The following is a 12,347-nucleotide window of genomic DNA, read 5'->3' as shown; positions in this document are numbered from 1 at the left end:
GAAGTAGAAGGTTTACACTCCCTTATGAAAATCTCAAAACTCATGACAGAAATTAACTACTCCATTAAATGGCAATTTTTGGATTTGGAAATGTATACCTTACCATAAAAAAATGTGTCAAATACTTACATTTAATCAGTTAATTAACATTAATTCTCAATGTGAATAATTAGATTAAAAATTCATTAGCTCCCTTATGAAAATCTCAAAACTCATGACAGAAATTAACTACTCCATTAAATGGCAATTTTTGGATTTGGAAATGTATACCTTACCATAAAAAATGTGTCAAATACTTAAATTTAATCAGTTAATTAACATTAATTCTCAGTGTGAATAATTAGATTAAAAATTCATTAGGCCTACCTATAAAATTAAATATATGAATTGGGTAAAATTATACTAAAACAATGTAATGACCTGGTTTTTGTAAATATTGTACTCTTTTCAGAAGGTTTGTATTATATAAACCAACTACATCCCAAATAACTAGAAGTGTTTTTTCCCTGTGCTTCTCACAAACAGGCGACGCGTGATGACATCTCAACCGGATATGAATGCTGGAGCCGGTGCTATCATTTCCGGTGTGCAACAGAGCAGTGTGGTTAGATCTGTTTACAAACTTCAATATTAAACAGTAAATCTCTCGCATTATGTCCCGAGGCTCGAGCGCGGGGTTTGATCGACATATCACCATCTTTTCTCCTGAGGGGAGACTCTATCAAGTCGGTGCGTATCGATTAAAGTGTGCCTTTATTAAACCGAAAGAATAAATGCCCAGTCATTTTGCACCAGGATAATTCTGCACATTCTCTGGCTCAGACTAATGTGTTTACGGCAGCACTAAACATTAATTTGGTTCAAACGGATGCAAAAAAAAAAGTATGAGCGGAATGTTTTGACATTCATATGTTCTCGTTTCAGATTTATGTTACATGACAGAGCCATCTAAACTCATTGTTTACATCAATATGGATAAAAGCACTTTCGGTTTCATGTTTATAATTATGAATATTATGCATGCAGATATTTATTCAGTTTTGTTCACGTTTCACTTGTGCAGCTCATTCGTTCTCTTTTACAAGTCATTACAATTTCTGAATTATTTTCATCTATATGTTCTGTATTCCATGTATATATATATATATATATATATATAATACAATAACATAATTGTAAAATATTTTATATGTATGGTTACATATTCTCTGGTATATTAATAAAATACCATTAATAAAATAATAAAATATTTGGTTGTCAAAATTGAGTGGGTTACAATTTTTGTAATTTATGAACAATTAATGCTCATAGTTAACATGTTAATTTTATTTTCCGCAGAATATGCATTCAAGGCCATTAATCAGGGAGGTCTTACATCACTAGCTGTTCGAGGGAAAGACTGTGCGGTTGTTATTACTCAAAAGAAAGTTCCAGTAAGTTTGTTTTTACTTTGTTTTTTGTCAACCACACTGCTAAATATAGACTGAATTTGTATTTAATTTAACTGCAACTTGTTCTTGTTCCATATTAACATTTTAACTATACAGAAATGTTTCAGTGACTCAGTGTATGAGTCCTTATTATGTTTTCCTCTTTTAATCACTCAGGATAAGCTTCTGGATGAGTCCACTGTCTCTCATTTATTCAGAATAACAGAAAACATTGGCTGTGTGATGTCTGGCATGACAGGTAAACTCATCTTTGCACACAGCAACTGTCCAGCTTAAGTGGATTTTAGAATATCTCCTCCGTCTCTTTTGTATGGTGAAATGTAAAACTATGTATTGTTTTACACCACATGTGATGTATTATGTTTCTCTATGAAGCTGACAGCAGGTCGCAGGTGCAGAGGGCGCGATACGAAGCTGCTAACTGGAAGTATAAATACGGCTATGAGATTCCAGTAGACATGCTGTGCAAGCGCATTGCAGACATCTCACAGGTGTACACACAGAACGCAGAGATGAGGCCACTGGGCTGCTGTAAGTATGTGCTCTGATTGAGGCGGTATGAATGGAATCAAGTTGCATTTTTGTATAGAGGTTTATACAATATACAGCTACACATAAATAAACAGGGAAAAACTTGCAAAGTTCATTTGTTCAATAGCATGCAAAGTTCAAAAATTGTGAAATGACTTCAAAAGCAGCTCTACAGAAAACTAGACTTACAGTACATTAACATTAACAGTATTAGTGTCTAGAATATTAGTATACATATTAAAGTAGTTAACATACTACATATAATGCAGTATATACTGTAGAATGTGATACAATCTGTAGTATGCGAAAATAAGTATTTAAAGCGTGGTTTGTTCAAATGTTTTCATAAGGCCTCAGAGCAAGAGATGTGCAATTATCAACTCAAATATAAATTTTTGCTGTGTTTAATCCAATTTGTGTGTGTAAAACACCCAAACTTTTAATAGATGAGCCTAGAAATAGACAATACCTAATAATATTAAGTCTAACGCATTGCATTGTGCAATACAACATTTACATAGCATTTACATACATTTATTTACATATGTCCTGTATGTCAACCACCAAACCATAATCTATAAATGGTAAAAAAAATCCCCACTTGGTGCCAGCAGTTAACCAGTACTAGGCTGGTGCTGTCATACTATCTAAATACATTACTGTTCAAATGATTGAGGTCAGTAAGATTTTTTTTTTTTTTTAAGAAATCGATAGTTTAATTTACCAAGGATGCATTAAATTGATCAACAGTGACAGTAAAGATATTAAGAATGTTACAAAATATTTCTTTCAAATAAATGTTCTTTTGATCTTTCTATTCACCAAAGAATCCTGAGTTTCCACAAAAATATTAAGCATATCAACATAAGAAGAAAGCAGTATTAAATGTACTGTTCTCTGGTTGTGTAGTTCATATTTTGGAACATTTAGAAGGAAATCCATGTATTTTAAAGAGGTCATATGATGCTTTTTTAAAGATCATTATTTTGTGTTTTAGGGGGGCGTGGCAGAGTCTTAACTTTGATAAAGAATATCTCTTTGGTTTTGAGACTTTAGTCTTTGCAACTTCAGGGATCTTATCTATGCACAATCAGCTTGTAACACTCCAAAGAGAAAGGAAAACTTGAAATCGCATCATATGACCCCTTTAAGCATGCAAAAAATATGCACACTTTTCAATTAAATGTATAGTAGGTCTGTACATAACAGAATTCCATATTAAGAAATGTTATCGTTACATCATTATATCATCTTCATATGGCATCAGTGCCAAAGCATGTTTGTCAGTATTGTGTATTGTTCTGTCAGGTATGATTGTGGTTGGCGTAGATGAGGAGCTGGGGCCGCAGGTCTATAAATGTGATCCTGCAGGTTATTACTGCGGCTTCAAGGCTACTGCTGCAGGCGTGAAACAAACAGAAGCCACAAGCTTCCTGGAGAAAAAGGTGAAGAAGAAATTGGACTGGACTTTTGACCAAACAGTAGAGGTATGATACGTTCACCCCAAATGGAATTAATACCCGTTGTTTTAGTTGTATCCTCTCACATGGAGTTTTTTTGTGTGCACTTTTCATCCCCACAGACTGCAATAAGTTGCCTGTCTACCGTTCTGGCCATCGACTTCAAGCCTTCAGAGCTGGAGATCGGGGTTGTTACCACAGAGGAGCCCAAGTTCAGGTGAATTTGGACATTTCAAATAGAACAGGATGTAATATTTACATATCACTACATAGCATTTACATATGTCCTGTATGTCAACCACCCAACCATACTCTATAAACGCTGAAAAATCCCCACTAGGCACTAGCAGTTACTAGAACTACTAGGCTGTACTTTCATACTATCGACATACACTACCGTTCAAACGTTATTTGGACATTTATAAGCAAGGGCAAATTAATTTGATCATAAGTGACAGTAAAGGCATTTATAATGTTATAAAAGATTTTAATTTCAAATAAATGCTGTTCTTTTAATCTTTCTATTCATCCAAAAATCCTCAAAAAAAAAAATCGATCATGGTTTCGGCTAAAATATTAAGCAGCACACCTGTTTTCAACATTGATAATAATAAGAAATGTTTCATAAGCCACCAAATCAGCATATTAGAATGATTTCTGAAGGACCATGTGGCACTGAAGACTGGAGTAATGATGCTGAAAATTCAGCTTTGCATTACAGGAATAAATTCGATTTTAAAATCCATTACAATATGTTTTGTAAAAAATGCAGACTTGGTGATCATAAGTTACTTCCCTCAAAAACATTTGTAGAAATCGGTAACAAATTCTATGAAGCCCATTTTTATAACACATTATAAGGGTATTCTTACGGCATTATAATGAATGTATAATGCATTATAAAATACATTTATATGTTGTTTCATCTCATAAATAATCATAACAACAAGTCAGTATTGTGTATTGTTCTGTCAGGTATGATTGTGGTTGGCGTAGATGAGGAGCTGGGGCCGCAGGTCTATAAATGTGATCCTGCAGGTTATTACTGCGGCTTCAAGGCTACTGCTGCAGGCGTGAAACAAACAGAAGCCACAAGCTTCCTGGAGAAAAAGGTGAAGAAGAAATTGGACTGGACTTTTGACCAAACAGTAGAGGTATGATACGTTCACCCCAAATGGAATTAATACCCGTTGTTTTAGTTGTATCCTCTCACATGGAGTTTTTTTGTGTGCACTTTTCATCCCCACAGACTGCAATAAGTTGCCTGTCTACCGTTCTGGCCATCGACTTCAAGCCTTCAGAGCTGGAGATCGGGGTTGTTACCACAGAGGAGCCCAAGTTCAGGTGAATTTGGACATTTCAAATAGAACAGGATGTAATATTTACATATCACTACATAGCATTTACATATGTCCTGTATGTCAACCACCCAACCATACTCTATAAACGCTGAAAAATCCCCACTAGGCACTAGCAGTTACTAGAACTACTAGGCTGTACTTTCATACTATCGACATACACTACCGTTCAAACGTTATTTGGACATTTATAAGCAAGGGCAAATTAATTTGATCATAAGTGACAGTAAAGGCATTTATAATGTTATAAAAGATTTTAATTTCAAATAAATGCTGTTCTTTTAATCTTTCTATTCATCCAAAAATCCTCAAAAAAAAAAATCGATCATGGTTTCGGCTAAAATATTAAGCAGCACACCTGTTTTCAACATTGATAATAATAAGAAATGTTTCATAAGCCACCAAATCAGCATATTAGAATGATTTCTGAAGGACCATGTGGCACTGAAGACTGGAGTAATGATGCTGAAAATTCAGCTTTGCATTACAGGAATAAATTCGATTTTAAAATCCATTACAATATGTTTTGTAAAAAATGCAGACTTGGTGATCATAAGTTACTTCCCTCAAAAACATTTGTAGAAATCGGTAACAAATTCTATGAAGCCCATTTTTATAACACATTATAAGGGTATTCTTACGGCATTATAATGAATGTATAATGCATTATAAAATACATTTATATGTTGTTTCATCTCATAAATAATCATAACAACAATTATAATACATTATAAAACTTACTTATTTGTGGTTATAACTTTTATGAGTATGATTATTTATAACACGCAATATAAACCATGTTAAATCCACTTAATTTACGTATAATGGATTATAAGTCTCATATCTTGACATTATTTATTTAAGACTTGCACAGTATCTTTCTGATATTACAATAAATATAGTTAAAATCAAATGTGCCAAATGAAATTGCACATTCATCTGATCAGATATCTGATCTTATGGCTGTTTAAGAAAAAATATGATTTTTATTTTTATTATTAATGTTGTTGTTATTTATAAGTGGTCTTTGCCCGCTTTAAGTAAAGTAACAAGTTAACAATAGCAAGATATGAGACTTATAATAACTTACAATGGATTAGTTATAATGTAAGTGGATGCATTGTGTATTATAAATCATCATAATCTTAAAAGCTATAACCACAAATAAGTAAATATTATAATGCATTAAAACTGTTGTTATGATTACTCATGAGATGATACAACATATTATACATTTTTTTTATAATACATTATGCATTCATTATAAATGCCTTAAGAACACTTGTAATGTATTATAAATACGGGCTTCATAGAAAGTGTTACCACCCCAAATTTTTTAACAGTATTCTATGTATTTCAAACCACTAGGTCATTTAACCTTTTGTTGTCATTTGTTGTGTAAAATGAATGAGTACATTCATGAAATGTTCATTTTGTAGTTATGTATATTTCTATATTTTTCAGAATTTTGTCAGAGTCGGAGATTGACACCCACCTCATGGCCCTAACTGAACGGGATTGAGAAGATCTGCAGGAGTCTTACCCTGTGACAAATAAAAGTCTGAGAATTACAATCATGTCATCAATATTCAGGTCAACTGATGTTTCTTTGCTGTTTATGTAGCTTTTTCTTGTAACAGTACAATAAAAAAAAAATAATGTTTTGGAAAGCAGTGTGTTCAATTCTTTCTTTTTAATTCAGTGAGATTTATGTGAAAAGTGGAAATGTTTCTCTCTGGTATTTTTCTACATTTCTTTTTCATTTACAAATTACATTATAAGAAATTTCTTAATAATTTACATTGTTACCTTTGTTTCACAAAAAAAAATTTCAGTATCGTAAAACTTTTAAGGACTTTAAATGGGATTTTACTTCTCAGATTAACAACAGTCTCAAACTGAACCCCATATTGTGTGTACACACATATATAATATATATACAGTGTATGTATATATATATATATATATATATATATATATATATAAAGCTCTTTAAACTGCTGTTACAATTAAATTCATTAAACTTTAACTTGAACTTATGAGTCACAGTATTATATTGCATATTGTCACCTTTCATGAGGAAATGTGTTATTGCCTAAATCAATTTCCTGCTTTTTACAATACATTTAATGTTTTTCAATCACCAGGAAGGATCTCAGTCTCCTTCATTTATGGGAAGCGGTGAAAATCAGCACCTGTCTGCTTTTCTCACACTGTCTTAAAGATGTAAATAGCATTTCCTAAACTCTCACTTAAGAAACCCCTCCAGACATAGTATTTGCATAGCTGCAGTGCTGTGGCACTTCATAGAGACTGAAAAAACAAGGCGGATTTTCCAAGTGCCGGCCTGCTGTCATTTCTCGGATCTGGCTGAATCATATGAGTATTCTCCTGCAGTTACAGGTGCTGTCAAGAGCCCTACTTGTCCTAACCAGACTCCTCAGGGCACAGAAAGCGAGTGCTATGACTACATCATTTGCATGGAACTTTTCAAGAGGTGTCTCAGGAACTGAAGACGCTAACGGTATCTCAAAATCAAAAATGCGTGCAGTCCGGATTCACGTTTGGAAATAAGCAGGGTTAAGCTGAAGGTGGATTCCCTTTAGCGATCTCAAGTTTGTATTCAAATCAAGAAAACCACATACACTTCTTCGCTCTCTTTTACTGTAAAATGCAAGACGAAAGCAAAGTGTGACAGAGTTGAACTGCTTGTGACTTGTGAATATGAAAGTCTGAGGAAATTTTCAAGGAGTTTCACTTCACATTGCTGGTTTAAATGTGATTTAAAATTGCAAACACTAGGAATATTTAAACTATGCTAATAAAGGATGTGGACATTTCTGAAAATTAAGTTCTGTCTTAATATAATCTTAAGATCAGTCTTAAAAGCAATGTTCAAATAACATGCCAAACGGACACTACACCCTTTTCCAAGAACGTCAACATGGGAGGCACTTTCTAGGAATATAACTTAAAACTCAAAAAGTTACGTGTGTAAATTCTTGACTAATTTAACACCCTGATAAATTCCGCATAAAGCAGCATTGTGCAATTCCGCAATCTTCCTTATTTTGGGAATTCAGGAAGTTGGGGAACTTTCAGCATTGCCAATTTTGTCCAAGAGGCCCTTCCTGCTCAGGAAATTCCAGTGAGCTCAGCTGACGGAAAACAGAGTTCAAGTTCTTCAGTTACAAACACTTCTCCTCGGTGACATAAAAGGATATTTAACATCCTCATTTCTCTTGTAGAACCGTTCTCATGCATTTCCAAGGAAGGACACAAAGTCAGGTTGAAGGTTTTAATTTAAAATGTGTTACATCTTTCCACAAAACAGGACAAAAAAAAGTTTCAATCTTTTATATACACACATGTACATGTTAATATAAAAATAAATCTGTTTGTATGCACAATATTTTACATCACAGTACAACAGAAACACAGCCGTTAATTTCAGCTGACAGTACAGTCCATCATCGAGAGCCGACGGTACGCTTCGGTCGGCCTCTCTCCAGTGTTGCTCTAATACACCCTTCGTTTCCGGGCCTCCTTTTACAGCTTTCTTGTACTTGCGCCGCCAATGAGCCGTGAGCCACCTGAGACCCTGCGAGCTCCACTGCGGACTCTTTCTAGGCACCTTGAGTGAGAACATCAATCTCTTTCTCCATTCACCAGAAGTCCTTCTACACTTGCCCCATCATTTTAATATCGTCATAGATCTGTGAAACGAGAAAAAAAAGAAATTAGGACTACATAAACACGCTTATAATTTGAAAGGAATCAAATGAACATCAGAAAAGGAATGCTTACATCTTCATCATCAGATATACATTGGTCTTCATAATCCTCGTCGCTATCTTCTGACTCACTGTCTGGAAGTTCCCTTAGGTGTGGCGCCGTGAGTTCATACAGGACTTTTTGGATGTTTGTGTTGGCCCGGCCATAGGTCAGGTGATAAGGTGTGTGACCGCCGTACGTGAAGCTGTGAACATCAGCGCCTTTGGTGATTAGAAGTTTAACCAGCTCAAAGTTCTGGAGGTCGACTGCTAAGTGGAGAGCGGTCCGTCCATTACACTGCTCCTAAAGACAAATACAAGTATTTTTAGCCATTTGGTTTCACTTGGTTTTTATTAAGACACAAACAGATTTGTTTAGAGAAAAGATCTCATTCTTACCTGTGCGTTAATGTCTGCGCCAAACTGGATGAGGCTTTCTAACAGCGACAGGTAGCCTTGGATGTCGACCACGTGTATGCATTTCTGACCTGGAGAGTAAAATGAGATTCAAATCAGATCCAAACTGTCCAAACGAAGGTCAGGGAAGATCATCGCACACAAAACAGACATTGAAAACACGATCTTACCGTTATAGTTTGGTGTCTGGAGGATGGTTGGGAGTTGCTGCGGGCAGCCCTGCGTTAGGAGGCTGAAGCAGGCCAGAGAACCTTTCCTGCAGGAGATATGGAGAGCCGTATTTCCACGGTCATCCACCAGAGACGCATCACAGCCGGCTTTCAGTAACTGCTCCACTAGAAGAGGCTGCTCTGTGATGACGGCCAAGTGCAAGGCAGTCTGAAATGAGAAGAGAGTGGTTTAGTATGAGCTAAATAGTCATAAATAGAGCTAATATTTGATATTATATGCACATGTTTGTAAAACTAATCGTGCTGTACCTGTCTCTGGTTGTTTTGAATGTTGAGGAAGGGGTCACCATAGGACAAATGAATCATTTTTAATGCAGCCTCTTTGGCCTCGTGAATAATGGCAAGATGTAGATACCTTTAAAAAAAGGAATGAACACTGTTATGCAACCGTAAAACATTTTTAATTATGAAACAACTTTTTTTGGTTTGCAGAGAACTGTATTTTTCCTAGTAGGGACATGCGCAGCACTCGCGCGTCTGACACTCTGGCGCGCAGCCCGGGACTTTCCGAGTTCCCGCGGCCCCGCCCACATTGACGCCAGGCCACAAGAAGCCCCGCCCACATTGACGCCAGGCCACAGACCCGCAGAAGCCCCGCCCACATTGACGCAGCGCCAGAGAACAGTCCGTACTGATGCAGAGTTTCTGTTTACATAAAGCCCATTATGACTGCAGGGTGCCTGCGCATGCGCACTACGGTTTGTTAATGGAATGAGCAGGACTTTAACTGCGCTCAAGAACAATCATAACCTTTGAAGATTTTTTTTTTTTTTTTTGCAGTGCGATAAGTACTTAAAAAAAACAAATATATAAATAAATTAGTAAAGTTATTAATTATATTAAAGTTCTTTACAAACTAAAAGTTGTTTAGTTTGATTAAAATAATTAAAATTACTTAACTGTGCCGAAGAACAATCATAAACTTGAAGGACTTTTTGCATTACACTAACAACTTGCTAAAAACAACAATGCGGGCTAAATAAATAAAGAGTTCTCTGCAACCTAAAGGTTGTTTCTTTTTCGTGCACTATACATTATGCATATTACTTTAAAATATCAGATGCACATAAATGCTTTGCATGAGCTACATAATATTGTTTTAAAAATCTCCGCGCACTTACGTGTCTCCGTCTTCGGTGAGCACTTTCCTCCAGGGCTCGTCCTGCCGCTCGGCCATACTCATCCGCCCGAAATCAGACACCACCACGTCCGTGCATTCTTCCTCTTTAAGCGAATCCAACCCGCTGTCTAAACGCTCGTCGTTGCTTGCAAGCATTTTCCCAGATTTGGGTCCGCGGCCATCGTCGTTATAATCCATTTGGTTGGTGCTGCTGCCTCGGTAAAGCTCCATGTTTGTGTCGGAAGTCTGTGTAGCTCTTCTGAACTGTGAGAGCTTCAGGAGCGTTAAAAGAGAAGAAGAGAAGGCGGAGCTTAACTGAGGGTGGGGGTTGACGTCTGAATTATGCGAATAGGGAATTAACAAAAGCAGGAGTTGGGGGAAATTTTCTCTGCTCCAGTAAACACACTATCAGATCAGTAATACTGAAAGCCCAACTTTTCCAGTTGCAAAATATTCCAGAATCCAGCTGGAGCCGGCTAAAAATATTTTTTTAAAAACCTAAACATTTTGTGTCAGAAAAGAAATTATTTGGTGCAGAACATCACAAAAGTGTACTGTGGTGGTTTGCAAAAAACCCATGTTCAAACATCTCAAATGTTTTACTGAAAGATATTGAATCATGCATATAGATTTCAGATAGTTTCCATAATTCTGATATTGCATCATTTAAACAAAATAATGCATAAACTATGATGGTAAATATAATGTAAAATCTTAAAATATTTTTATATTTCTAATATTTTATAATGATATTTTTAATCATTCTAATTATAAAATTATATTATTAAAGTACACAATAATAGTAATTATTACTAATATACAATTTTAAAATTATATTATAATTTTAACAATTTTACAATTATAATTTTTGAATAATGGTTAATTTTTATGTTTTTTTTTGCTGAAAGATATTGAATCATGCATAAAGATTCCGATGGTTTCTATAATTCTGATATTGCAACATCTGAACAAAATAAAAAATGAAATAAAATGTATAATATAAAAAATATGAACTTTTTTATAATATTTTAAATTAAATGTATAATTCTATATTTTATAAATCAAACGTATAATTCCAATTATAAACTATATTATTAAAGTATATAATTATTATTATTAATTCTAAAATTAGAATTTGACTAGTTTTATAATTATTTCATTTTTAAATAACGTTTGCTGAAAGATAGTGTATCATACGTAGATTTCAGATGGTTTATATAATTCTGACTTTGCAACATGTGAACAAAAACAATAGTAAATCATTCCTAAAATACGGTGCTACATATAATGTATAACATGAAAAAAAAAAAGGAAAATATTTGAATATGTAGGCGTATGATATGTTTCATACAAAATATAAAAATACAGAGGGGTCCAGAAGTGGGATTGCATTTTTGTATTGTGGGTAGGGTTGGTGTAGGGCAATAGCATATACAGTTTGTACAGTATAAAAACCATTACGCCTATGGAATGTCCCCACTTTTCACAAAAACAACCCTGTGTGTGTGTGTGTGTGTTAAAAATTCTAGTCAAATATAAAATGTAAAAATCAAAATGAATTTCTTAGCATTAGTTTTTTTTTATTTTTATAAATAGTTAATATAGTAAGATAATGTACATTAATGTAAAGTCCAGGAAGTAGAGTGTATGTTGCCAACATAGTACTGCTTCCTCATAATGTGAAGAATGGGAAACTCCTCTGTCTGTATTTCTGACGTGAGCATTTGCCCACAAAGGCATTCACACAAAGGAAGCAGAGAATGCGTCGTTTTTGTTCAAGACGCATGTGTACTATCCAAGACAGTCTGTCCTCAAACACAACTACCATAGTAACAGTAACCATGCACGGTAAACCCCGAGGGCAGAGGGTGTTCCACTAAAACGCAACTACATTTGCAATGCACATTGTCCACAAGCACAACACAAAAGCGTACTCCCAGGAGGGAAGGTTTTTACTATTGTAAACTTATATCAGTGTGACCTATAAACAGGTTGAGTAACTTGTCT

At 34.9% G+C, this 12,347-nt stretch overlaps 2 protein-coding genes across 2 annotated transcripts; one reads left to right on the top strand and one right to left on the bottom strand.

Moving 5' to 3' along the window:
• The first annotated feature begins 537 nt into the window (after window positions 1-537).
• LOC107682324 (proteasome subunit alpha type-6-like) lies at window positions 538-6,450 on the top strand. Its single transcript, XM_016478603.1, has 7 exons — window positions 538-729; window positions 1,339-1,433; window positions 1,608-1,689; window positions 1,827-1,982; window positions 3,291-3,469; window positions 3,565-3,659; window positions 6,265-6,450. Exons 1-7 carry the CDS (start codon window positions 654-656, stop codon window positions 6,320-6,322), a joined length of 741 nt encoding a protein of 246 aa, XP_016334089.1. The 5' UTR covers window positions 538-653; the 3' UTR covers window positions 6,323-6,450.
• A 1,915-nt stretch (window positions 6,451-8,365) lies between these two features.
• Window positions 8,366-10,647, bottom strand: LOC107682083 (NF-kappa-B inhibitor alpha-like). The gene is made up of 6 exons (XM_016478458.1): window positions 10,342-10,647; window positions 9,470-9,575; window positions 9,161-9,368; window positions 8,973-9,061; window positions 8,608-8,877; window positions 8,366-8,516 (listed from the first exon to the last, which is right to left on the bottom strand). The coding sequence occupies exons 1-6, from the start codon at window positions 10,569-10,571 to the stop codon at window positions 8,481-8,483; spliced, it is 939 nt and encodes a 312-aa protein (XP_016333944.1). The 5' UTR covers window positions 10,572-10,647; the 3' UTR covers window positions 8,366-8,480.
• Window positions 10,648-12,347: the final 1,700 nt, after the last annotated feature.

The sequence above is a fragment of the Sinocyclocheilus anshuiensis genome, unplaced genomic scaffold, assembly GCF_001515605.1.
Source record: "Sinocyclocheilus anshuiensis isolate Anshui unplaced genomic scaffold, SAMN03320099.WGS_v1.1 scaffold1098, whole genome shotgun sequence".
NCBI lineage: Eukaryota > Metazoa > Chordata > Actinopteri > Cypriniformes > Cyprinidae > Sinocyclocheilus > Sinocyclocheilus anshuiensis.
Note: the sequence above shows the minus strand (reverse complement) of the source record. Positions and strands in the feature narration are given on the sequence as shown.